Consider the following 25,978-nt stretch of genomic DNA (forward strand, 5'->3'; position numbering starts at 1 on the left):
TACCACTCAGGCGGGAAGGTAAACGGTGTTTCTGTGCGCTGCTCTGGTTCACCAGAAGTAGCTCAGTCATGCTGGCTACATGACCCGGAAGCTGTATGCCGGCTCCCTTGGCCAATAAAGCGAGATGAGTGCCGCAACCCCAGAGTTGGCCACGACTGGACCTAATGGTCAGGGGCCCCTTACCTTTATAGACTGTGAAGGTGATGCACGTAGTGCTGGCCAAACTCCATCCAGATTAATTTGGAAATGGGTGGGTGATAATGAGAGCACTTTAAAAAAAATGATTTATTTTGAGGGCTCTGAATTGAGCCATGTACAGTGGAACCTCGGGCTGCGAACATGATCCGTGTGGGAGGCACATTTCCAATCCGCAGTGGGTCTGCGCATGCGTGGGTTGTGATTTAGCGCTTCGGCGTATGCGCAAGTGTCGAAACCCGGAAGTAACCTGCTCCGGTACTTCTGGGTTCGGCGCAGTGCACAAACCGAAAACGCAGAACCTGAAATGTCTGTTACACGAGGTACCACTGTGTATATATTGTTGCTGGTATCCATCTGTCTCAAGAGACAATGGAGTTCACCTCCTGGGGTGGAGAATCACAGCGCCTGCTGCCTCCCACGTTGTTTTTGTGGTGTTAGCAGCACTGAAGCGACCTCCCCAGGGCAGAAGCCTGGGCAGTGTGTAAGGAGGTCCTGGCTGCCCAGACGACAAGACCCCCCCTCTCGGCCCCACTGATGTGGTCCAAAGGAAAACAGAGCAATACATTTGGCCCCAGCTTGGTTGCAGGAGTTGCCAGAAGGAGGTGTGCAATGCTCCATCCAACCATTTTAGGGACTCCACTGGATTTGTATAGGGTTTACTCCTTAGCCTTTTCTTCTCCCGAAGATGTCCCACAAGGCAACAGGTACAGATTTTTTATAAGGATTTTATATACAGTGGTACCTCGGGTTAAGAACTTAATTCGTTCTGCAGGTATGTTCTTAACCTGAAACTGTTCTTAACCTGAGGTACCATTTTAGCTAATGGAGCCTCCTGCAGCTGCGCCGCCAGATCACCACAATTTCTGTTCTCACCCTGAAGCAAAGTTCTTAACCCGAGGTACTATTTCTGGGTTAGCGAACCCTGTAACCTGAAGCGTATGTAACCTGAGGTACCCGAGAGCCAGTGTGGTGTAGTGGTTAAGAGCGGTAGACTCGTAATCTGGGGAACCGGGTTCGCATCTCCGCTCCTCCACATGCAGCTGCTGGGTGACCTTGGGCTAGTCACACTTCTCTGAAGTCTCTCAGCCCCACTCACTTCACAGAGTGTTTGTTGTGGGGGAGGAAGGGAAAGGAGAATGTTAGCCGCTTTGAGACTCCTTCTGGTAGTGATAAAGCGGGATATCAAATCCAAACTACTCCTCTTCTTCTTCTTCTTCTTCTTCCACTGTATGTGCTTGTACAAGCTTCCATTCTATAACATATGTGCATTCTTGTTAATTGCAGTGTGAAGAAAGGCAGCTTTGGCTGGGGCATTAGTGGCAATTTCACCTACCAGGCAGGTAGTCAGCTTCTATTGGGCACCTCCTATGCCATGTGACCCACTGATAGCCCATCCCTGGTGGTCAAGGATGTAGCAACCGCTGTTGTTTTTAACATGATTGGACCCACCTCCCAGTGCAAATCTGCGTCTCTTGGTGGTGGCGGGCAAAATAAGCGAGCATTTTCATGCTGCTGATGCCATGTGGACTGCATGCACAATAAACAACCACCTGGAGAGACCCTTTTATTGTTTTTGTTGCAACAGAGCAGCACCACTGTCCCTCTAGCATTGTTTTGTTTGAGCATGTTGCAAGCTTGCTTCATGTACAACTGCCGCCCTTAAGCCTACTTCCTCACAGAAACAGTTTTCTTCTAATCACTCATTTGTCATTTCCCTCTATGGGCAATTTTTTCCTTTAGAACTTTACGGAGCTGTTGGACTTGCCCATCATGGGAAGAAGGGTTCATGTGACTGGTGTGATTAAAGAAAAACTAGTTAGATCCAGGTCTGACCATCTAGGGAGAAAATAAGTTGGGGCCTGCCCAGGTTTCAGTCGCCAGAAGATTATAAATAGTTGCCAGCTGTTGGTGCCCTTTCCAGAGAAACCTCTCGTGTGGATTATTGCAACAACGGCAACAACCTTTGGAGCTGAGCGCAACTTTGATACCACCAGTTCCTTGGATCTGCATCAGTGCTTTCTGTTTCTCAAAGGTAAGTGAAAGACCTGGGAAGAATTAATTCTGTAAGGACCAGATGATGGTGGGTTTGCTGTGGTGGCAGAAGAGTCGAGGAACCTGAAACTGGAATTCACTTTCCATTTCCCAGCTGAGATGGATTCAGGACATTTCTAGACTATAAACTGAAACAGGTGCTGCTTCTTCCTAGCTATATAATAGATCAGTACTCCTCATGCATTCATGTTTCTGCACTGCACACACAACATTGTCATCATCATAAAATGGCAACCCATATTCCCTCCTCCCTGCCCCCATTTAATCAAGATTTACCATTTCTAGGGGAAATCCAGTTATTAAAAAACAAACAAACTCTGATGTCTACTACCCTTTTGTGATATCTCAGTGACCCATTTACAATAGTATGTGGCTATCTAGATGGAAGCACAGTGTTGTTAGTTTATTATTATTTCATTTATATACTACTTGTAGGGTTGCCGTATTTTAGAGAGCAAAAAAGAGGACACATTTGCCGACCTCTACTTTTAACTATGGATTGCTATGATGACTCTCATGAAATGACCTGTCCTGGATAAAGAGGACATATGGCAACCCATAGTCTCTAACTGGTGTGCAAGAAGGCAACAGAACAGAGATAAAATTATCTTTTTCTCTAATCTTTTTGTTAACCCATTGAGGTTTCCTGCAAACAAGCGGTTTATAAATTTTATGAAATAAACAAATAAAACTAGATAAAATTAATTATAAACTTGGTGTGTGTGTTGGTTTAACACACCAGTCATAACCCAAACATAGTTTTTAAAAGTGTGCAAATGGAAGTTTGGTGGCCTGGCATTGCAGTTTGACTTACTGCTGCGGGGAAGGGAAGCGGGGATGGCAGGGGCATGGACGATGGACTGAGCAAAGTTAAAGTTTGGATGCAATAGTCATAGAATTGCAGAGTTGGAAGGTACCCTGAGCAACCATCTAATCCAAACCCCAGGAATATGCAGCTGCTCCATTCAGGAATCAAACCTGGGACCTTGGTGTTATTGGCACCACGCTCTAATCAACTGAGCTGCAGAAGCACTGGGGAAACATCACTGAACAACCGATAAAGTAGAGTGATGACTAGATGGTCCAGTATAAATCCATTTAAATTGTGCCATTCATGTGTCAATGACATGTTACTGCATGCCCAGGTAATGGGAAAGACAGTCAGGAGAGGGTCAGGGTATTTTGGGTAGGAAACTAACATTGCAGAGTTGTCACTAGTCTGGCTGTCCGAGGCACATCTAGCCTTAAAATAAATGGGTGGGACCTGCTAGAAAATGTGGTGTGAAATGTTCTTGCTCAGGATACTCCATTCCATTCCTCTGCCCCATCTCCCCAACTACCAGTTAGCATTCCATGCCCTGACCACTCAGTATACTCTGCTTATTGAGCTGTTTTGAAGAGTCTCCGCCCCCACACCACATAGGCTTTAAAGATATTTTTAGACATCTGCAAACCTCCCTCTTATGCAAGGGCAGTGCCATTTTTGACGGCTTAAACAATGTCACTTACAGCCCAACCACTGCAAGTAGAGGAAAAGATGCTTTCACATTAGGAAATTTGCAAACCATCCCATTTAACTCTCCCTCCCTTTGCCCTGTTGACAGGGTGGGGGGGTGGCAAAATACCTTATGGACACATTCCTGGTCTGCTTTTAACGAATTTTCAGGTGTAGTTATCTGTATTCTGTGTGTCTTGTGTCTCTGACTAATCTGTACATGACCCTTTAACAGCCAGTGCAGACCATTGGGGCTGGGGCAGTCTGGCAAAGGACAAGATGGCGTGCCTCACTCCATGTGCAAACTGGCAATGAAATTTATTTCAAAGGTGTCCTTCACTGGTTTGAGGGAAAACACATCAATTGGCAGTATTTCTCAAGAAACTACAGGACACATATGGATTGTGGATCACGTGTACTCAAACAAAATGCTCTAAAGCCAGAGTAAACAGAAATGTTTACACGGTCTGTGACTCTTTTCTTCATCTTTGCAGGGCTCTCTGCTGACAATGTGTGTGGGGACGTGTGCTAGGATCCTGGGGCCAAGCCTCTTGACCCTGGGGCTGCTTTCTGTTGTTGCCAACACTCTCCTGCTCTTTCCCAGTTGGGAATGGCGTTATCTACAGATGGGTCACATCACAAAGAAAGCTATGCTGATGCCCGGAGTGTGGGGAGGAGGCTTATTGGTAAGTGGATATTTTTCTGTCAAGAATCTGCGTAGGAAACCGTAAGGCCTGCTCTTTTTGTCTTCTGTCTTCTGTTTTGTTGTTTATAACCAAACAAGGTTTTGTCATTGGAGGTGGGCAGGGTACATGCAGAGCAAGGATATACTGAAGAAGAGTTTGGATTTGATATCCCACTTTATTACTACCCGAAGGAGTCTCAAAGCGGCTAACATTCTCCTTTCCCTTCCTCCCCCACAACAAACACTCTGTGAGACTTCAGAGAAGTGTGACTGGCCCAAGGTCACCCAGCAGCTACATGTGAGGAGCGGAGATTATGAGTCTACTGCTCTTGACCACTACACCACACTGGCTCTCAGTTTTGCCTGAAAATTCCATTCATGATACTCTGAAGAAAATTTGTCCAATCCAATGGCAGTTTGGCATGCAGTATCTTATATCTTGTATAAATTGACCAGGGTTGTATCCAATGTAGTGCTACCACCAGTGCAAGGATATATGCTTGTGTAACGGAGCATCCCACCCCCCTTTCCCCCATGGGACCCCTAAATCTGTCCTAGGGGTCCCACCAACCCTCTGGAGCAGATTTGGAGGACACAGGGCACGCATTGTGGAGAGGGAGGGATGTTCCACAGCCATACATCCTTTTGTTGGCAGAACAAGTTAATTGGATTCTTCCCCAGATTTCTGAAAATTCTCAAAAAGGATGGCTGAGCTATAGCCGTTTAACCCATGTGCATTGAAAGGGTGCTGTGCCTGCTTCTTCTGTGTGACATGCTACTCCATGTTTGTTTTGCATGAGAGAGAGAGAGAGAGAGAGAGAGAGAGAGAGAGAGAGAGAGTAGCTGCCATGAGTGTGGTTTCATTTGATTTGCATTCTCTGGTTGGCTCTTCTCTTCCAGTGATCTGCTGCACATGCTTTTTTTAAAAATATGTATATGTCTGCTATGTTCTGCAGTGAGCTACATTCCAGGGTTCCTGCAAGCCCCTCTGACCTGCTTTGCTTGGCTTAGTATGAATGAGCAAACACACAGATTCCCAGACTGAAGATCGCAACTACAGGACTCCACCTGCGGCCATGCTGCTGCTGGGCTACCCAGAGCTAGCGAAATTTGTTAACCGAATCCCACCCCAATAAGTTTCAATTTGTGTATTGGTTGAAGAAGTGCAAATGAGGTAGTTTCTCATTAAGATTCAAACAGAATGAAATTGACGCGCGCGCCCCCCGCTTAGCAGAGAAGGGTGTTCATTCTGAATCACTTCTGTCTTCCACAGGTCTTCCCAGCCGCAGTTCAGATCACAGTTATTGGATTCAGGGGAAAGAACGCCTCCTGCACTTGGGGAACTTGCCAAAAGGTATGAGGGTGGTAGCTCATTTGTTCCGCTGATGAAAGGCCCTCAGCTTTAATGGCAGGGCTTAACAGTCAAGATTCTTGACAAAGTTCCAGTTTGATACTGTACACGGTTCAGCATTTTCATAGAGTGGCTTCACAATCAATGCCTCTTTCCAGGGAACTCTGAAAATTGTGGCTCGGTGAGGGGAATGGGGGTCTCCCAATGACTCCCAGTGCCCTTAATAGACTACAGTGGTACCTTTGGTTAAGAACTTAATTTGTTCCGGAGGTCTGTTCTCAACCTGAAACTGTTCTTAACCTGAGGTACCACTTTAGCTAATGGGGCGTCCCCCGGCCCCCGCCGTGCGATTTCTGTTCTCATCCTGAAGTAAAGTTCTTAACCCAAGGTACTATTTCCGGGTTAGTGGAGTCTGTAACCTGAAGCGTTTGTAACCCAAAGTACCACTGTACAAGGATTATTTGGGAGCAGTGCTTTTTTCTGGGGGGGGGGACACAGGGGTACGCATACCTCTAAATATTTTGTGAATCATTGAGGAGCAGTATTTCAATATGAGTAGGAAAATGAGAGTACCCCTAAACATTTTTTTAAAGAAAAAAACACTGTTTGGGAGACTGTTAAAGGAATATTGCAGTGCTTTGAGAGTATGGTCCTGATATGACTTAAGACCAAGGAGAAGGAAGTGGACAAGCAGTGCCAGCCCTAGGCTGGTTGTCAACATGAAGGCAGGCAGATGGGGGCTGGATGAAAGAGGTTAATGGTGAAGTCCCATTTGTCCTAATGGACCAGACACTACACTTTTCCACCTGACTCCATTAGTCACTGCCAAGGTCAAGGACGTTGTCATGCCCCACTCTAATCCAAAATTGGAGGGTGCATTCCCCCATCCAGGAGCCTTGCGGCCTGTTGCTGGAGCCTGGTGCCTGTAGTATAGCAATCAGAAGTTACCATAACTACTCAGGTCATTTTCATAAAGCCCTTTAGAACCAATCTCCCTTCCCATTGCTCATAATTACTGAGGTTCAGTAGTACAGTTGAAGGGGTCTTGCATAACTGGAATTAGGCCACTTCCAGGCTGTCAATATCTTCGGGTGGGATTCGGTCACGTACCAACAAATTCAGGTTACACAATTATCAATGACTGGGAGGTCTTGAGCAATAATCCCACTTCCTCAAAACATCAAACTTCTCATGATAAGGAAAGTGACAGGAAACTGCACTGGAACACAAAACGGAGTAAGCGCTCATTAAATAGCCATCACCATCTCATCTCCTTGCAAACAGGTCAGGATCAATGCTCAGTTATCAGGTCATCTGGAAGTGCCCTTAATTTCTATGCCTCTTTTGCCCACAGATGTTTCTCTCCATTGTATTATCAGGACTGGCCTTGCTGGGATCAGCTGCTTGCTTTGTTTTGTCTGGTGTGGGCTTGACAGAGGGACCTCTCTGCTTTTATAGCTCCACCACCCACAATGGGACGCAGATGACTCAGTGGGATTATCCATTCCTTCAAACACACAGTCAGTCCTCAAACATCAGGTAAAGAAACCTGGAGGTCATGGGTCATTTTATGGAAGAGCAATGCCTATTAACCTGTGTTGAGAGCTGTTTTTGCTTAGTGGTGAAAACTGAGACGCGTTCTCCATTGAGTTCAGAGTCATGGCCAAAAAAATGAGCCGCAAGCAATGACTTGATGATAGGCCCCTCCAGAGAGGTGGGGTTTTTGCCAGGTGTATTCTGCAGCGTCTAATTGATGCAGTATAGGTCTGAATGGATGCTGCACTGCCCAAACATCATTCCACTTTATTAATTCTTCTGTAATGCTTCCTGAGTGATACTGCAATATTGCTGTCCAGGGGACCCCTCTTATGCTATAGTGTAACAAAAGCAAGACTACCACCATCCCTGGAACAGTTGTGGTACGAAAAGTTGCAGAAATTAAGCAGGAAGATACAGTATGTCTGCCCTGAAGCTTTTGCAGGAACAAACAGTATTGAAAGTGGGATCACATATAAGTGCCCCAATAGAGTGGTACCTCTGGTTGTGGACGGGATCTGTTCCGGAGGTCCGGCTGGATCCCAAGGTTTCCGCCACTGGAGGACCACTTCTGCGCATGCGCATGTGGCGAAACCTGGTAAAATACTTCCGGGTTTGCCGCTTACGTATCCCAAAGTTTACATAACCAGAGGGTTACGTAAGCGGAACTACTACTGTACCATCATGAGCACAAAGAATCATGAATGCACAATAAAAAGGATGTCTGAAAGGGCATATGGCTTTCTGTATATTGTTGGTCCTGAAGACAGAACAATTATATAGACGGTGTCAGTGTTTCCAAACAAGTTCTCTGTTACTGACTCCCATTAAACGTGGCTCATACAGCTCAGGAGACTGTATTTGCATTGCTCAATTAAATTGTGAGGCTAGCTTGAGCTATTTCCCAGGGGAATATTTTCCTGTCCTGTGCATCAAAACACACACAGAGAAACTGGACTGGGGGCACTGGCAATAGCAACAAGCACCAAAGAATATGTAGGGATAACGTTGCTGGGAGGAAAAAAGTGAAGGAGTCTCAGCAGGCATGGATCACTTGTTGAGGAACGCTATCATAGTGGAATGTCAGTAGAACCGGGATGTCAACAAAGCAGCAACACTTGCAAGTGCAAGGAATCCTAAGGCAGAGGGGTCTTCTGTCCAGTGAATTACTATTACTGCTACTAACTTCTACAGTGTTGGTGTTGGAAGGGCAACCACATGTCTTTCATCTTGAGACAATGCAACCAGGGAAGACAATATTTAATATTATATTGTAAATGTAAAACCGTTCAAGGAAAAATGGTGCACAGGACAGCATACTCAGTAACCCAGTAAATCCAGAAATCTTTATCTAATATTCTGTTGGAAGCCTCCCAGAGTGGCTGGGGCAACCCAGTCAGATGGGTGGGGTATGAGTAATAAATGATTATTATTTTAAAATGTACAAAAATATCATCTCCTGATTGAACAGCTTTCCCTTATCCTTCGTTTATAATGTATCTTCACTTACAACTTTCTCATTCAAAATCTGTTCCTTTAAGGACTCGGAATTATTTGTATGATCCTCCCCTTTGGAACAAAGTGTGCATCGAGCCACGTAATATTGTGAGCTGGAATGTCTATTTCTTCTCGGCTCTCTTAATCATCAGCACAGTGGAAATGGTCCTTGCTGTTCTCCAGATCATCAATGGCTTTTTTGGATGTTTCTGTGGCTTATGTGAAAAGAAATAGGTAACAGGAATCCACTAAAATTTTGTAACTTTGTTGTTGTTGGCCTGTGAATGGTCCCTCCGCCTGCATCCACACACCAACAGGGGAAGATTGAAGCAAGTGATGGTTGCTAACATTCCTTCTACCTTTGTCAACGCAGATACCTAATAAGAAGGGTAGCAGTTGGTCAGAGTAGTTTACTTTGTGATAGTGGGAAGGGGAATAACATAATATGAATGCTGGTTGACCAATAGAGAAAGCTTCCATATTGCCACATTACCAAAAAGGCAGCAATAAAAGTCAGACATGCAACGAAGATACAGATCACTAGGCTCATATTGCATCATGCAGCTGCTGCTGCCAGTCTGTTTTGTACTCTAGTCTAGAAATATTAAAAGGGATAGAGCAGGGTTCTGATGGTGGTTTCAGCAGTAGGTAGAGACCAAATAGCTTTGTGGATGCTTGGAAAGCTGCTGTGTGTGTGTGTGTGTGTGTGTGTGTGTGTGTGTGTGTGTGTGTGTGTACGTACACACACACACACACACACACGTGCAGTTGGGGAGTAAGTAGGGAGAGTCAGCAATAGTAGAAGAGGGGAAAGGAAGTTGTGTGGGACCATAAGATGAATGCTAAAACCCAAAATTCAGCAATATTTTTGCTAGAGCCAATCAAAATATCACAAAATAGTGAGCAAGCTTTTGATTGCTCCAGACCTCTTAAACAGGCAGGATGTTACACAAAGTAGTGAGAAGGGCAAGGGAGGGCACCAAAAAATAACAACAAAAGAAGTCTTAAAGTTGTAGCCATAAAGATTACATCCCAAGATGGAACGAGAAGAAGGCGGCAGGCAGGAGACGTGAAAGAAATCTAGAATTCTGGGACAGAAGAATAAAACGTCTGCTCCTAATATTTTAGAACATGGAGTCCAAAAGTTACACAGATCTTTACCCAGCCCTGAGCAAAATACACTGGTTCCTATTTCTAGCTCTGGCAGCTCACGGCTGAAAACAGCATGCCCTTGGGCAGTTTTGAAAATAATGACATTTCCGTTTGTTTCCCTCGTTTTTGCAATTACATTATATCAGGAGAGGTGAACTTGTGACCCTTCAGAGGTAATGGACTTCAACTCCCATCAGCCCCAGCAAGCATGGCCAATGGTCAGGAATGATGAGAGTTGTAGTCCAGCAACATTTAGAGGATTAATCACCCTTGCACTATATATTTTACTGAACCAATTTAAATAGGCTTGGGAGTATATATATATAGAGAGAGAGAGAGAGAGAGAGAGAGAGAGAGAGAGAGAGAGAGAGAGAAAACTGAGTCAAACTCTGATGAAGATTTCTGTGAAACACCCAGACCAGCATACTCAGATACTTTGGCCCCCACATTTTTATTGTTTGCAACATCAGTTCTTTAGGATCAAGATGACAGACTTTGTTTACTTAATCTCTGTATGTGAGATTACAAAGATATGTGTATTAACCTGTATCCGCAATCATCAACTTTCGTTGCTGCAGCCTCTGCGCATTTCTGATTCCTCTGTTGTTCCTGAAGCCTCAAGATGCTGCTTGCCAGACAGTAATGAGCCATCACCCACCTTTCAGTGCAAGGAATATCATTGTCTTCCATGGGCATCATTGTCAGCTACTGTCAGGAGATATAGACTGGAACTGCTGTCACTAAGGAAATGCTTACAGTGTCACAGATCTAAAATGACGTCCTGGGTTTATTGATCTCAGTGCTTTGAGATTTAGTACTGTTGTTGTGTTATTTATTTAATTATTTATACTTCCTTAACATCTACCCAAGTCCTCCTTTCCTATGCTGAATGAACACATTTTCGTGTTCCTGCTATTTCTAAAATTCAAACACTCCTGCCGGCATGAAACCAAGGCAGAAAACATGTTGGGTTGTTCTGGGAAGGGGGGAGGAATGGCTACACAGGAGGCATGAATGTAGAGATTTTTTGCACACAGGTTCAGTTTGTATCAGGTCTTCTGGCTTTGGGGCTCTACTTTCTGTCTCCCTTGCCACAGGCCCTGCAACTGAGAAGGCCAAACCTGATGAGCAACATATTTTTGAGTTCGTGGCATCATCAGTCCACAGGTCCATGTCATGGATTGGTTGGCAAGTGGAAAGAGGCACCACTAAGAGCCACCTAATACATTGGTCTAAGAAAGGGATTGGTGCTGCTTTAGTCAGACTTTAAAGTTTAGAGCTAGTCAAATGCTAGAAATGTGTACATTTTCTCAAGCAAAGGCAAGGATGGTCTAGGAACAAGACAGAGCAAGATCAAGAACATAGTTCTAATCTGTTTTGCTCACATGAGAGGCCCCTGAGGCCCTGCAGGGCTCCAGAAATGGAAACTGCCTTCCTGAATTCTCTTTGCCAACCATACACATTCCCACTCTCCAGGAAGGGGAACCTATGGACTTCCAGATGTTCCTAGATAACATCCAGGACCGTTGGCTGGACTGGCTGGGACTGATAAAAGTTGGAGGCCAGCAGCATCTGAGAGGTCATAAGTTCCTCACCCCTGGATGAAGGGAAGGTGTACAGTTGACAAGACGCACAACCCAAAAATCCATTCAATACTTTTAAATACTCATATTAAGATTGGTGTTTAATTAGTATAAAATTAAGGAAAACAAATGTACAGTACATCTGTATGAACAGCTAATTTTTAAAGAATTGCAATATTTTCTGATTATGTTGCTGAAGATGACTTGGGAAGGGTAGGGCAGGAGAGCTGTGTTTCCAGGTCTGTGTTTTGTATATCTTCTGTAGGGCTGCCATATGTCTGTGTTTTCCCAATAATAAGCTTAACAACTTTGCTCGGATTTACATCTTTGGAAATATGGCAGCCTACCTTCTGTTACAAGAGTAGGTTCAGGAGACTTGCTATTTTCAAGAGAGAGGGGAGTATATTTTGAGTGGGATGACGTGTATTTCTTCTTCCATAACACTCAAAACATGTCAGAAAACAATTGCCTAGCTGTGTTATGTTCAGACATTGTTTTGTGTTAATTGCCACCATGATAGGTGGTCTTTCTGATTGAAGCTGCTGAAAACTTGTGTGAAAATAAATAAAGATACCTATTTTTCTATACATTTTTTAAATGATCTCAGCCAATGATACTTATTATAAAAGGATTCAGGGCTACCAGATGCCACCGTGATGCCATTTTTCTTCAGTTCTGATACAATTCACCCACTCTTTTTATTCCTGAGAAGTCAGATAGCATTCATTCTGGACAGCTGCATTCTCCATAATTTCCCCATTGTCCTTCACTTCCCTCAAGTGTTTATTTTTCACTTCAGTTGCGACACAATCATTACACACCTGAATTGACTGTACTGTAACACTATTGCCTCACCTCAAGTTGGGGACATTGTTAATTAGAATTTCACATCCTGGACCCCTGGAAGCCCTAGCAGCATGTTGGCACTGTTATTCTCACATAAAAAGTGGTGAAACTAACAAAGGGAGTTTTCAGATGATGGCTTAATATAGTACAGTGGTACCTCAGGTTACATACGCTTCCGGTTACAGACTCCGCTAACCCAGAAATAATACCTCAGGTTAAGAACTTTGCTTCAGGATGAGAACAGAAATTGTGCTCCGGCGGCGCAGCAGCAGGAGGAGGCCCCATTAGCTAAAGTGGTGCTTCAGGTTAAGAACAGCTTCAGGTTTAGAACGGACCTCCGGAACAAATTAAGTACTTAACCTAAGGTACCACTGTAAACAGGTTTTTGAGATATCACGAACGGGTAATTGGTAACAGCCCCTCCCCCAAAGGCAGGAGAAATCAGCAAAGCAGAAGAAGTCCACCACTAATGCCCTAATATTGGGTCAAAGGGCCTCTTCAGACATCCTTTTTATTGCACATTAATTATGATTTGCGCTCATTATGCTATCAGGCTGTCACATGCGATCCTGTTTTTTTGTACCTGCAAATGCTTTGGGGTGGTCACGCTGCTTCATTCTATTCAGTGCATATCCTGTAACTTCCTGCTGAAATCCTGTAGCTTTTTATACCACAAATATTCTGGCTTATTTTTGTTCTGCTTTGGTTGTGCTATAGCCCCTCCAAGGCAGCAATAACCTGGAAGCTTTGGGGAAGCATTCATTGCACAACAAACTAAAGCAGGAAAAAAAACCCCGCCACCAATGCACTGTTAAGAGTTTGTTGCAGAATACACCTGCAATAAAGCAGCAATCTGGAGGAGCTCTAGAGCCTGACTTGGAAACCCATCCTTTTTATTGTCCCAGGGGAGAATTTTCTGCTAGACAAGCATTGGCCAGCAGGTCAGGCATTGGCCAGCAGGTGGCAGGCCCAAGCTAGCCAGGTCCTGATTGCTCAGGAAGACCTTTAAGAAAATTGACAGGTTTCACTCTCTTACTACAGGGCTAAAGTAGATGTGACATTTATGTGTCTTTGCATCTAATTTGCAAGGGGGGGTTATGCATAAGGTGCTAGTGCCAGGCAGGGGGTATACAGCTAATACTGTAGCACCTCTGCTTGTGGTTAACGCTTAGCTGGAATGAAATATTCAACGCAGCAATAGAGAAATTAAAATAATAATTTATTTGTCAGACAAATAAATGAGAGGCACAGTGGTATATGGTTACCAAGCTCTGGCCTGGCCTCCTGCCATTCTGGCCAGCACTTATATTTCCTTAATCCAGCCCCCCTTGCTCCTCCTTTGGCTGCCTCTGTCCAATCAGCCTGGTTGAAATTCCTATTGGCTGTTTGCTAGAACCAATCACAAAAGATACACCCATTTCCTTCTGTCCTTTTATGGGACACAAAGAGCTATATATTCTTCCATCTATAAATGACAAATAAGTAGTAATATATCTTACATGTGTCTCAACAAGGAATCTTAATTACCAGCTCACCTCTTGCCCTCCTTGCCCTATTGCCTTCCAAAACAGATGGTTAATCTTAAATTTTTATCTTCAAGGATCTTGAGTTCACATCAACATTGAAAGATCTCCTTCATTTGAAGGTTTCTAAACAAAAAGGCCTGACAACTATATATCAGGAGTGCTCGATGGCGTCTCCTGTCTGGCAGGAGGCTGGGCTCATTTGCCCCTCTGGTCTCCTATTGCAATATGACTCTATGAAATAAGAATCAAGCATTTCTTAAATCCTTTGCATAATTACATTTAAGCTAATATATTTCATACATTATCATAGGTAGCCTTTTAAAAGGAAAATAAATCTTAAAAGGATCTCAGTTTAAGAAAGAAACAGCTTTAGAAAAGACTTTCCCAAAAATGCTCTCTTTCTTCCAGCCAGACCAGTTGCTTTTCTTTTCCATTTGCTCTTGGCCTTTTTAACCTTAGGAAGAAGATATGGCTCATTTTACTGGGAGGCACATGGTATTATTTTACTATTTACCAACCCTTAATTTGTTTATCTCTGCTTTTTTTATCTTCTGTAACATGCAAGGTCAGTGTCCTCGCTCTCAGCCTGTAATTCCCTTTTTATGACTTTGAGAATTGTTTTCTGCTATAAATCAGGGGGCCCCCTTGTCTTAGGAGGAAAAACATTGCCAAGGTTCTCTAGTCTTCTGCCTGGCATGAAACATTTGAAAATCTTTAAGCTCATTTTAAGATTCAGGCCCTGATCAAAATATATAAGCTCTGATAAAAAATGCAGGCTTATGATTAGATGCCTCATTAGATGCCTCAATACCACAGTCCTGAATGAAATCTCTTTAGCTAATATCAGCATCCATTGGCACATAGGGGATTCCCCTCTCCCTGCCCCCCCCTGCCCCGCCCCCTGCAAAAAGCCAATACAGAAGGCTGGTCTAAGAGAATAGGTCACTTTCTCTACTTTGTGTGTTCCATTGTTTGAAAGCAAAGTAGTGATAGCATAGGAACTGGAGACTGAATAGATATCTGAGATAATTCTTTTGGAAAGAATCCCATGGGCTTTTGCATTATGCTTTCCTACTTGTAGGGGTTTTGTATTATTCCTTCAACCAGAAGAAAGATATTCTAATGATTTTCAAAGAGAGCTTTATTGATAACCTCCAGTCACATTCTCAATCATATTCTTAACTCCCTCTCTCTTCCCCCTCTTTCCACCTCCTTCCTCAGCTACTGGGTGCTCCTAGGGACAAAATTCTCAAAACATAAACTCAGTTAGCAGAATACAACAGGAGGGAAAGATTAAACCTCTACTCCTTCTGGTTTGCTGCATTCTCTATGAAAATCTGCCTTTGCACTTGATATTAGTAATATAAAAATTGACATGGTTTCTAGTGACATCTTTAGTATGACATTAAGTTTGGCCCTCTGTCATGATCTTTAAGAAATAACACAACTCTTCCCTTTTCTCTTTCTACCACCTGACGGCTGCTTCAAACCTGGGGCAGAAGTTGTGAGAGGAATGTTCTGAAGAACTTCATGCAACGTGAACATACTGAAGGAGATTTGCTCATATGGGGACCGCACCCCATTCTCATACAAGCAGGCAAAAGCTATGGCTGGGATCCCAGTTACTGACAAACCTGGATAAGGCAGCTCAATGTAGGCCAGATCTGAGTAGGCGCTGGGGCCTTCGTAAATAACCCAGGGCTCAGTCCAGCTGTCAGCATCCCTAGGAAAAGTGCTGAGGTAAATCCCCAGGTTGACTCGGGATCTGGAGCTCGTCGGGTGGCAATACAGCACCCACGTTGGCATTTGGAAAGAAAAGCCCAATTGCGAAATACTTCCAGCTTTAGCATTTTCTAGATCAGCATGTCCTTTACCTGATGAGATGTGACCAGAACAGGCACCAGAAGTTCTTGTTTCCTGAGGCTGCCGGTGGCTCAGAGGCTGGCTGCAGAAAAAAGGGGTAGGTGAGGCAAGGCTAGGTGGGTGTTTCGTATCAGACCAACCCTGAGGTAGGAAGCCCACATCTTTATCAGAGCAAGTGTCTCTCTGGAATATGCAAGTGTTGTGCTGCAAATAGTAAAGAGGAGCTTGGAACCCAATGATGCTGCCATGGCAACCGTGCGGGGTCTCCACAAGCCGCTGCACCAGCTGGCCTGAGTGAAATACAGCCCCATCATCCGTGCTGAGGGCCTGCACCCGGAAGCCCAGAGGACTCCTGGCGTTGCAATAGAGCACGTTGCTGCCGTCCTCCTCATCCACCGACACCATCTGGCACTCGACGGTCTGCAGGTTTGGGATGAACTCGCCAAACTGCCAGCTCTGCCCGTGGTCATCGCTGTAGAAGGTGAAAGCGTGAGGGGTGGTTTTGCAGAGCTTCCCAAAGCACTCTTTGCAGTCAATGTGGTAAGCATAGGCTGGCAATAGCAGGCGGCCTGACTTCAGTTGGATGCCGTGCCCAGGGCCTAGCGCAAAAGTGGCCCAGTCTGAAGCAAAAGGAAAAAGACAGGGTCAGGAACAATGACAACAAAGAGTCATTAATATAAACGGCTTTATACGGAGACAGACCCATTGGTCCTTCTAGCTCAGGACTGCCTGTGCTGACTGACAGCAGGTCTCCAGGCTTTCAGAGAGGGAGTCTCTCCCAGTCCTACCTAGAGATGCTGGGGATTGAACCTGGGACCCTCTGCATGAAAGGTAGATGCTCTACTGCTAAGCTATGGCCCTTCCACTAAGTGGCAATGAAGTTCACATTTATTATGGTGGGAGTTTTTGTATAACAGAGTCCACTTCACCACATGCATGAAATGTTATTCTCATTTGACAAGTGAGGAGGAAATGTCAAGAAAAAAAGTTGCAAATGACAATGATGTTCCAAATACATAGTCTGTGACATTTCAATTAAAGCTTAATGGTATGCAAAAAGAACACAAAGCGGATAGCACACGCATCCAAACTTTGATCTGTCAGTGAACACCTCTAGTGGGACAAGAAACCATTGTTTGATTTAATATCAACTTCTGGATAAGTTATAATAAATTGATAAATGTGTTACTCTTTAAGGTGCCACAAAACTCTTTGGGCATTCCCAAATTGCCACTGTTTTGGGGTGGGATTCAGTCACAAACCAACAAATTCGGGTAGCATGATTATAGTTGGTTGGGAGCTCTTGTGCAACAAACCAACTTCCCCCAAAGATCAAAGCTTTTACAATGAAAAAAGTGTCAGGCGAGTTGCTTGCTTTGATGCAACATCATCCTTCCCACAAACGAATCAGAATGAATGCTCATTAAATACACCTCTTCTCCATTCCTTCTCCTTTATTAACATAAAAGACTGTCTCACCACTTATATATCTAGTTGATCACTGTGCTCTGCAGGTGAGAGCTTCCTATAGATACCACCTTATCAGGAGGTCTATTCCAGACAATGTAGGAATTGGGCCTTTTGTATTCTGACACCAACCTCTAAATTTGCTCCCCATGAATAATAGACAGGCACTGTCTCTGTTGCATATCCTCCAGCACAATGCGGCCCAAATCCAGGGCACAATTTTCCTGGTCCAAAATCCTGTGCAAGATTGCGGGCCCAGAAAATGTGCTGGGGGGGGGGGCAAGTTCTTGGCCCAAAATTGCACAAGACCAAGGTGCTCCAAATGGCTGCTGTATTGTCACGGTGGGAAATGGGGTGTCCTTGTTTTCTGGGTCAGTATGCTGTCATCCTTTCAGTGCCTGCTGAAGACCATATTCTCTTTCAACAGATCTTTTAAGTTGAGATCTTTCCCAGCCTGGATCTGTATTTAAATTATTTTTAAGATGCTTTAAAGATTTATTATTGTTGTTGTTTTGTTGCTTGTTGTTTGCCACTGTGGATTCCTCTGGGAGCAAGAGTGGGATATACATTTCATAATTACCGTAATTAAGTAAGTAAGTAAACTGCTCCTGTGTCTCGTACCTTCAATGGACACGCCAATAACTTGCTGGGTGAGGTCAGTCACATGGCTCCAGCTGATGCCCTGGTCAGAACTAGTCACATAGCAGAGGCGGGCAGCATTTTGGCCTGTGATGATCTGAAAGGCTTCAGGGGTTCTGCCCAGCACAGCAATAAAAAACAGGAAAACCATGCCGGTAAGCTCATCATAGATAGGGCAAGGGTTCATGGACCGATGATGTGCCAGAGTTGCTGTTTCAAGGGCTTGCATATCTTCCCACTGGCAAAGAAAAACGGTAAAAGAGTTAGGAAGCCAATTCATTCCCTCCCCCCCCCCGGCATCTTCCCCTGAAAAAAACTAATCACTTCATTTGAAATAGGAATCCATTATTGCATAAGGTTTGCTCATCTGGTCAAGAGATTAATTCATAGCTGGTCAGTAAAAACAAGGAAAAGAGACTCCTCAAAGATAAATAAGGAATTGTGTGAAGGTGTTGATTCAGCAATCTTGTGTTTGTCTGATCATACAGAAACATTCTATTCATTGAGATAATTTATTTTCAGTTATTGTGGTGGGCTTTAATCAGGAGACCATATTTGAGGTTGGAGGCTTCTCTCTCTGGGACCCTCCTCATTCCAAAGGAAAGATCACATTGTGTTAGGTAGTATTTGAAAGAGAAGAAAGTGTAGCAGCCTACTTGTGGTTAACGCTTAGCTGGAATGAAATATTCAACGCAGCAATAGAGAAATTAAAATAGTAATTTATTTGTCAGACAAATAAATGAGAGGCACAGTGGTATATGGTTACCAAGCTCTGGCCTGCTCTCCTGCCATTCTGGCCAGCACTTATATTTCCTTAATCCAGCCCCCTTGCTCCTCCTTTGGCTGCCTCTGTCCAATCAGCCTGGTTGAAATTCCTATTGGCTGTTTGCTAGAACCAATCACAAAAGATACACCCATTTCCTTCTGTCCTTTTATGGGACACAAAGAGCTATATATTCTTCCATCTATAAATGACAAATAAGTAGTAATATATCTTACATGTGTCTCAACAAGGAATCTTAATTACCAGCTCACCTCTTGCCCTCCTTGCCCTATTGCCTTCCAAAACAGATGGTTAATCTTAAATTTTTATCTTCAAGGATCTTGAGTTCACATCAACATTGAAAGATCTCCTTCATTTGAAGGTGTCTAAACAAAAAGGCCTGACAACTATATATCAGGAGTGCTCGATGGCGTCTCCTGTCTGGCAGGAGGCTGGGCTCATTTGCCCTTCTGGTCTCCTATTGCAATATGACTCTATGAAATAAGAATTTAACATTTCTTAAATCCTTTGCATAATTACATTTAAGCTAATATATTTCATACATTATCATAGGTAGCCTTTTAAAAGAATTAAACCTTCTCAAAGTGAAAAGGAAGGAACAGTTTCCAGCCTCAAAATAAAAATAGAAAGAAGCTTCTTCTTCTCCAGCCAAGCCAGTTGCCTTTTTCACTGCTCTTGGCCTTTTTAACCTTAGGAAGAAGATATGGCTCATTTTACTGGGAGGCACATGGTGTTATTTTACTATTTACCAACCCTTAATTTGTTTATCTCTGCTTTTTTTATCTTCTGTAACATGCAAGGTCAGTGTCCTCGCTCGCAGCCTGTAATTCCCTTTTTACGACTTTGAGAATTGTTTTCTGCTATAAATCAGGGGGCCCCCTTGTCTTAGGAGGAAAAACATTTTGCCAAGGTTTTTTAGTCTTCTGCCTGGCATGAAACATTTGAAAATCTTTAAGCTCATTTTAAGATACAGGCCCTGATCAAAATATAGAAGCTTTGATAAAAAATGCAGGCTTATGATTAGATGCCTCAAAAGCTTGAAAGTGCTTGACATTAAGCCAATCACCTACACCAGTGTTACTGGCACCAATTAATCCCTTGAGTGATTAAGAATACCCAAAAGCAGATGGGTAACATGATTACGGTTATACAGAACTGTTTATACAAAACTGTTAAGTATTCAAAGCATTTTATCGGCATTAGTTCAGTAACCCTTGCAACAACCACCCTGTAGGACATATCCATATTATCCCTGTATTACAAATGAAAAGACTGAGACCAAGAAATGGAAATGAGGTTTATCAGTGGGCAGTGCAGTGGATGGTAGAGTTCAATTTAATATCCAATTTTAATGTCTTGCTTATTGGTTTCCCTTAGGCACCTGGTTGGACACTGTGAGGACAGAATGTTGGACTAGGCAGGCCTTTGGTCTGGTCTTCTTATGTTTTTGTTGCAGTAGTGAGAGCAACTTCTATCTTTAAAGGTATCCATAAACCATTAGGGCTGATTCCACATATAACTTGAACTTTGGTCCTTTCAGTATTAATCATTCAATGATAAGGAGCTGAATATGTACACTGCCTCTGTTGACAAGCATTGGGCCTGGTGGGGTGTAAAGAAAGCTTTGCCCATCATCTGTAACAGCAATTTTATGCCTAAGTTATCATCTGAAGAGCACAGTGTCAACCATCACCTGTGAACAAACCCTACTCTACTGCAGGCCACATGAAGCATAAGAAAAATGACTATTCAGTGCAGCCAAGATGAGCTGGTTGCAGCAGGATCTAAATATGGTGAGTGAAAAAAACTGTTATTTAGCATTTAATTTGCTCTGGTCCATTCCTGGCAATTATGGTTGCTATATGCGTGGCTGAACAAGGTGTGAGTTTCAGAGCATCAAGAGGCACCAGTTGTATTATTCCTAACAACAAAAGAAGTGACAAAGAAACAGCAACGAAGAGTCCACTAGATCAGGCCAATGGCCCATCTAGTCCAGCATCCTCTTCTCAAAGTGGCCAACCAGATGCCTGTGGGAAACTCACAAGGATGTCACAGATAATTTCCTCTATGCCTTAAGTTTCAGTCCTGTCATACGGTGTCAGCAAAACTGGCTTCATTTTGTCTTACGTCCACAAAGTTCTTGTAGAAAGTGCCCCTTCTCAGCACCAGTAAGTTGGCATGAGCATCATCAACGCTGAGCCGCTCTTCGGCAAAAGCCAGCAGCTTTGCAACGCAAGGGATGTGGAGTAGCGCTGGCACTCGGTATGTCACTCCGCTCGTCTCCCTTTCAAACAAGACTGTCCGGGCAGGGAAATGGCGAGAGCCCATTGCACTTGCAGCAAGGAGAGAAAGCCCTAAAATACCAAAGAGAGAGCAGACTTAAAACTTAAAAACCACACAGTAGACATTCTTTGTAAGCAAAGAACCTGTGAACTCAGTGAAGGGTGTGTGTTGTCTTCAAGGACAGCAAATCAATGTGCACCCAAGCCTCCAGACGCCTAATTCCATCTCTTCCTTTAGCTGAGGACAAGGATGGGGAACTTGTGGCTCTTAACATGTTGTTGCACTACAACTCCCATAATCTCCGATAGCCAGCCATGTTGGAATGGGGATGATGGGAGTTGGAGTCCAACAACTTCTGGGAGGCTACAGGTTCCCCACCCCTGACCTTGGAGAGAGCTTGCTGCAGGCCTGTTTTAGAGCGCTACCAATAAGCTCTGTGTCAAATTCTTTTAATAAACCCTCTTTGTGGAATAGTGAGGTCTGCCTTGTGCCTTCACTGACATTTTTTCAGTACATTTTCCCCAGACTTTGGATGAATTATGATGGTGTTGTTTGCTGTTAGTGTACTGCCAAAGCTTTCTGCTGCTGTTATGGGGGTGTTGCTTTTTGTATTTGTTATTACTTGTATGTGTCTTCATTCGAATATGTTCGTATTATAATGTATTTTTACTTATGTCTATTTTTTTAATATGTTATCAATTGCTGAGAGACTTTTTTGTGTAACTAGGGATGGGTGAATCTGTCAATCTACAGCAGGCATGTCCAAAGTCCATTTCAGGGGCCTAATCCAACCCGCCAGTTGGTTTAATCTGGCCCCTGTGGCAGTTTATTCCCTGTGGTAAAATCCTAAAAAAAGCTCAAGAACTTCAACCTTAAAAAAGCTCAAGAACTTTGGGGTAAAATCATAAAAAAGGTCAACAACCTCAATCCTAGAAAAAGCTCAACAACTTTGGTTGACCCTTTGTTTGGCCCTCACGACCCTTCACTTCATCAAAGTTTGGACACCACTGATCTACAGTGTGGTTGTGACTGTGATCTTCTGGTCTTGCTATGCCAGCCACCACAACATAGTTGTTGTAATCCTATGCTTTCCCATCCCCCAAAACAGAATGTTAGTAAAATCTAAAGCAGACTCACCAGCAGCCGCTCCCACCTCATCCTTGACCATTCTACCCCATCACCCACAATTCTTGATGATGCTTAGCTCCACATTAGTCATGCCTGGCAATCACTAACTGACAAGCAGTGATGGCCGGTATGCCGGGATGATGTCCCAGGATCCCAACCCACATCGCCTCCCATGCACAATACAAAAACAGGCAACTTAACCAAGAGAGTTAAATTGGCAAGAGGCATGTAGGACCCATCACTATAGATAAACACAATAGAAACAATAACACAAGAGGAATAGACACAGCACCTCTCCAGACATCCTTTTTGTTGCACCTTGATGATGATTTGTGCTCATGATGCTTTCTGGGTGGTTAGACACAATCCTGATTTTAACACTCTTTGCACCTCCAAATGTTTTGGGATGGTCACCCTGCTTTATTTCCAGTCAGCGCATATCCCATAACTTCCTGCTACAAAATGTTCTGGTTTATTTTTCTTCTACTGTACTTTTGTTCTGCAACAGCCCCACCAGACGGCAATGATGTTTAACTAAACTAGACTAAAGCGGAATAAACCCACCAGTAATGCACTACTCTGGGAAGCGGGTGGCGCTGTGGTCTAAACCTCAGAGCCTAGGGCTTGCCAATGAGAATGTCGGCGGTTTGAATCCCCACGATGGAGTGAGCTCCCATTGCTCGGTCCCAGCTCCTGCCAACCTCGCAGTTTGAAAGCACGTCAAGTGCAAGTAGATAAATAGGTACTGCTCCGGCGGGAAGGTAAACGGCGTTTCCGTGCGCTGCTCTGGTTCGCCAGAAGTGGCTTAGTCATGCTGGCCACATGCCCCGGAGTTGTCTGCGGACAAACGCTGGCTCCCTAGGCCAGTAAAACGAGATGAGCGTGCAACTCCAAAGTTGTCCGCGACTGGATTTAACGGTCAGGGGTCCCTTTATCTTTACCTAATGCACTATTGTATCAAGGAGATGTTGCAGGATATGCCCACATTAACAGGCAAGTCTGCAGGGGCTCATAATACAACAAAGGTGACAAGAAATTAATAAGTGAAAAACAACTTCATTTAAAAATGGTAACCAGACACATAATTATTGTAGGATCCATAAATTTCAGGAGAAAGGTTTAGGTCCCACTATAGTACCAAAGAGTAATAATAATAATAATAATAATAATAATAATTTATTATTTATACCCCGCCCATCTGGCTGGGCCTCCCCAGCCACTCTGGGCGGCTTCCATAAAAACCAAAAATACAGTAAAATCACACGTTAAAAACTTCCCTGAACAGAGTCCACACAGATAGCTTTTTGAACACTGTAGACAAAACATTTGTATCGCTCTTTGTGTGATTTTTCTTTTTTTCAAAGGAGCTGAATGGAGGCCACCAAGAACAGTATGCCAGATGGTGGTTTGGTAGGAAAGAGCAAAGTATCGGAAAAAACAGGAATGGCCCAGGTAAGCACTGGACTCTGCACTATTTTATGATTTCTCAGAGGAAGTAGGGTGAGTGTCACACGATACACAATCTGGGGAGGGGATGATAGCAGCTGAAAGGCAGGGGTAAGATGGGAGCAGTGCCCACACTACACTGCAGAATCTCCTCTTAATCCCTTCTTGGAAGAAGAGATATTACAAGTTTAAGGAATGGAGGGAGAAAATCCTAATCCATCTAGGCATGCCCCAAATAAGGAAGGAGACATCTAGAAACTTACGGAGACTACAGAAGAAAAACAAGCACGAAACCACAAACCTTGCCCCCTTTCTGCTTGGTAGGTTGTCTTTTATCCCCAAAGCCACTGATAAGTTTTTTATGTTGATCTGTCTTCATATGAGCCCTTTACAAATTCCGCTTTGCTGATTGATGCAATTTCAGCAGCTTCCTTCACTGCTTATTTCATTCGTCACGTTCTGACTCTCAAGCTTCCCTCTACCTCTGACCCAGTGGACTCGCTACTTGTTCCATGGTTGGGGGGGAAGCACTGAGCCAGCAGCTTAATCAGCAAATGGAGGACAAAGACTTCATTGTCAGAGCACAGTGAGGACACAGTCAGCAATGTCCATGTGCAGATACCTGTGACCATCACTTTCCCTTTTATTTTAATTTTTTAACTAACTGGGAAACTCTCACGGGGCATATCTACTTGTCTGTATATGTGGACTTCATTAGCCGCACATCTCCATAATCAGAATCATATGTCTAGTGTAATGGCAGTGAAGGGAGAATGTCATGTTCACCTCTCTAATGTTTATGCTGCTGGAGTAAGCCCATTGGCCTATGTGGCTTTACTCTGTTTTTACCTGTGCAAATGGAAAGAAACCAGACTAGCAGCCTTAAAGTCTGGGAAGAGCGACATTATTATCGGAATTCCACCCCTTCCTTCATCAAAGGAAAGCCTGGGAACGGAATTCTGGGGAAACTGTCTTATCCTTTGTAACATCTGTGTAGATTACAAAGCCATACTTTGTACAGATAACAAATAACATCTACCTACCTACCTACCTACCTACCTACCTACCTATAATTCTCTGTTTGGCTGATGGGCAGTTTCAAGACTTGCCTGCTGTTCCTTCTTTAGAGATGAAGAACTGTAAGAGAGATACGGTACTTGAACTAGACAACCCCGGAGGTCCGTAAAGTAGGATGGGTGACTTGGTTAGGGTACCAGATGGCAACTGATATATTGGAGGATGCTTTGATGAGAGGGTGTAAGCACCAGAATTTATTGACTTTGACTGTGTACACATTAATTACCATTTACTCTGACTCCAATGCAGTGCCACCAGTGTACACATTATGAGTACACAAAATGTCAGCTGCAGTCCATATGCCTCTGATAGTTTATTGATATACGGAATGCATTACTTCCTAATGAAAAGCTGCTCATGTCATTAAACTGTTCTCATCTAGAAACATTGCAGGGAGCTTGTACTCTATACTGTATTTTTCGCTCTATAAGCTCTTGCTGTTCTGGCTTCTGGGATAGCTGCACAACCTGCATTTGCTCCATTAGACGCACACACATTTCCCTTTACTTTTTAGAAGGGAAAAAGTGTGTCTTATAGAGCGAAAAATACGGTATTTCCAGGCTTCTGATAAAGGTGTTAGAACCTCAGAAACAGGAATTAGCATTATCCTCATATCCTTCATGCTAGCAAACAATTTTTGGTCAGATGTTTTGCAGTGCCCTTCACCTTTGCCATCATCCTGACCCTCACCTTCTGCATTTTGTCAAGCTTTCCCCAGCCTTTACAAAAATTGCTTTAGGCTGCAATCCTAAACATGCTTGCTAGAGAGCAAGTCTCGCTGAACACAGTGGGACTTACTTCCAAGTAAACATGCATAAGCTAGCATTGTTCAGCTAACAACTAATATATGCATTTTATGCAACTTTACCCTATTACTGGAATATGCATTCTTGTACTTGCCTGGAAAACTGCATTGAGAAATTTGGAGAAGTGCAGATTTTGAAGGATGGCTGTGATTTGGTTCTTGCATTGTTTCAGGAAGTGTGAAGTAGGCTGGCATGCCTTTGAGTGGGAAGTGATTCTAATTTATTCCTCATTCCTAACCACCATGCATTTGGGGACTTAAACTGCTGTTTTTCTTGAACTGGAGCAGTTGGTAACATAGGCTAGACTTTCTTGCATTTTGATTTCAGTCGCAAATCAATTGACATGTTGTGCAACTAGGATTCGTGCTGACAGAGTTACTTCCAGTTCACTGAGCTGAGTCCAAATGTTCCCATTAAGAAAAGCGGGGAGGCGGAGACTAAACAAAGCATGGAGCAGAAACCTGAGGACAAAGGGGGCTGTGACAACTGAAGGCCTAGAAGATGGAATGAAACCAAACAAAATGAGCTTTCAATACATTGCCGGAAATTGATTTCAGAGGACCT

At 43.7% G+C, this 25,978-nt stretch overlaps 2 protein-coding genes across 4 annotated transcripts; one reads left to right on the forward strand and one right to left on the reverse strand.

The window, feature by feature from the left end:
* The first annotated feature begins 1,930 nt into the window (after nucleotides 1-1,930).
* Nucleotides 1,931-12,134, forward strand: TM4SF19 (transmembrane 4 L six family member 19). Its single transcript, XM_083741985.1, has 6 exons — nucleotides 1,931-2,230; nucleotides 4,240-4,431; nucleotides 5,704-5,784; nucleotides 7,136-7,320; nucleotides 8,859-9,048; nucleotides 10,545-12,134. The coding sequence occupies exons 2-5, from the start codon at nucleotides 4,255-4,257 to the stop codon at nucleotides 9,046-9,048; spliced, it is 633 nt and encodes a 210-aa protein (XP_083598111.1). The 5' UTR covers nucleotides 1,931-2,230; nucleotides 4,240-4,254; the 3' UTR covers nucleotides 10,545-12,134.
* Nucleotides 12,135-14,854: 2,720 nt separating this feature from the next.
* NEU4 (neuraminidase 4) lies at nucleotides 14,855-23,974 on the reverse strand. 3 transcript variants are annotated; one of them, XM_083741893.1, is made up of 4 exons: nucleotides 23,833-23,925; nucleotides 20,802-21,028; nucleotides 17,873-18,128; nucleotides 14,855-16,404 (listed from the first exon to the last, which is right to left on the reverse strand). In XM_083741893.1, the coding sequence occupies exons 2-4, from the start codon at nucleotides 21,000-21,002 to the stop codon at nucleotides 15,353-15,355; spliced, it is 1,509 nt and encodes a 502-aa protein (XP_083598019.1). In that variant the 5' UTR covers nucleotides 21,003-21,028; nucleotides 23,833-23,925; the 3' UTR covers nucleotides 14,855-15,352. The 3 variants fall into 3 exon arrangements, with proteins under 3 accessions (XP_083598019.1, XP_083598020.1, XP_083598021.1); XM_083741894.1 differs by lacking the exon at nucleotides 20,802-21,028 and having other exon boundaries at nucleotides 23,833-23,974; XM_083741895.1 differs by lacking the exons at nucleotides 20,802-21,028; nucleotides 23,833-23,925 and adding an exon at nucleotides 20,717-20,761.
* Nucleotides 23,975-25,978: the final 2,004 nt, after the last annotated feature.

The sequence above is a fragment of the Podarcis gaigeae genome (assembly GCF_964106915.1).
Source record: "Podarcis gaigeae genome assembly, chromosome: 5".
NCBI classification, from domain to species: Eukaryota; Metazoa; Chordata; class Lepidosauria; order Squamata; family Lacertidae; genus Podarcis; species Podarcis gaigeae.

Excerpts from the sequence above, each read along its gene's own strand:
- TM4SF19 (XM_083741985.1), top strand. The coding sequence starts at position 4,255 with ATGTGTGTGGGGACGTGTGCTAGGATCCTGGGGCCAAGCCTCTTGACC. Across the intron at positions 4,432-5,703 it reads TGTGGGGAGGAGGCTTATTG|GTCTTCCCAGCCGCAGTTCA; the intron begins GTAAGTGGATAT and ends TGTCTTCCACAG. Across the intron at positions 7,321-8,858 it reads AGTCAGTCCTCAAACATCAG|GACTCGGAATTATTTGTATG; the intron begins GTAAAGAAACCT and ends TGTTCCTTTAAG.
- NEU4 (XM_083741893.1), bottom strand. The coding sequence starts at position 21,002 with ATGGGCTCTCGCCATTTCCCTGCCCGGACAGTCTTGTTTGAAAGGGAG. Across the intron at positions 18,129-20,801 it reads TCTACAAGAACTTTGTGGAC|TGGGAAGATATGCAAGCCCT; the intron begins GTAAGACAAAAT and ends TTTCTTTGCCAG. Across the intron at positions 16,405-17,872 it reads TATTGGCGTGTCCATTGAAG|ACTGGGCCACTTTTGCGCTA; the intron begins GTACGAGACACA and ends CTTTTGCTTCAG.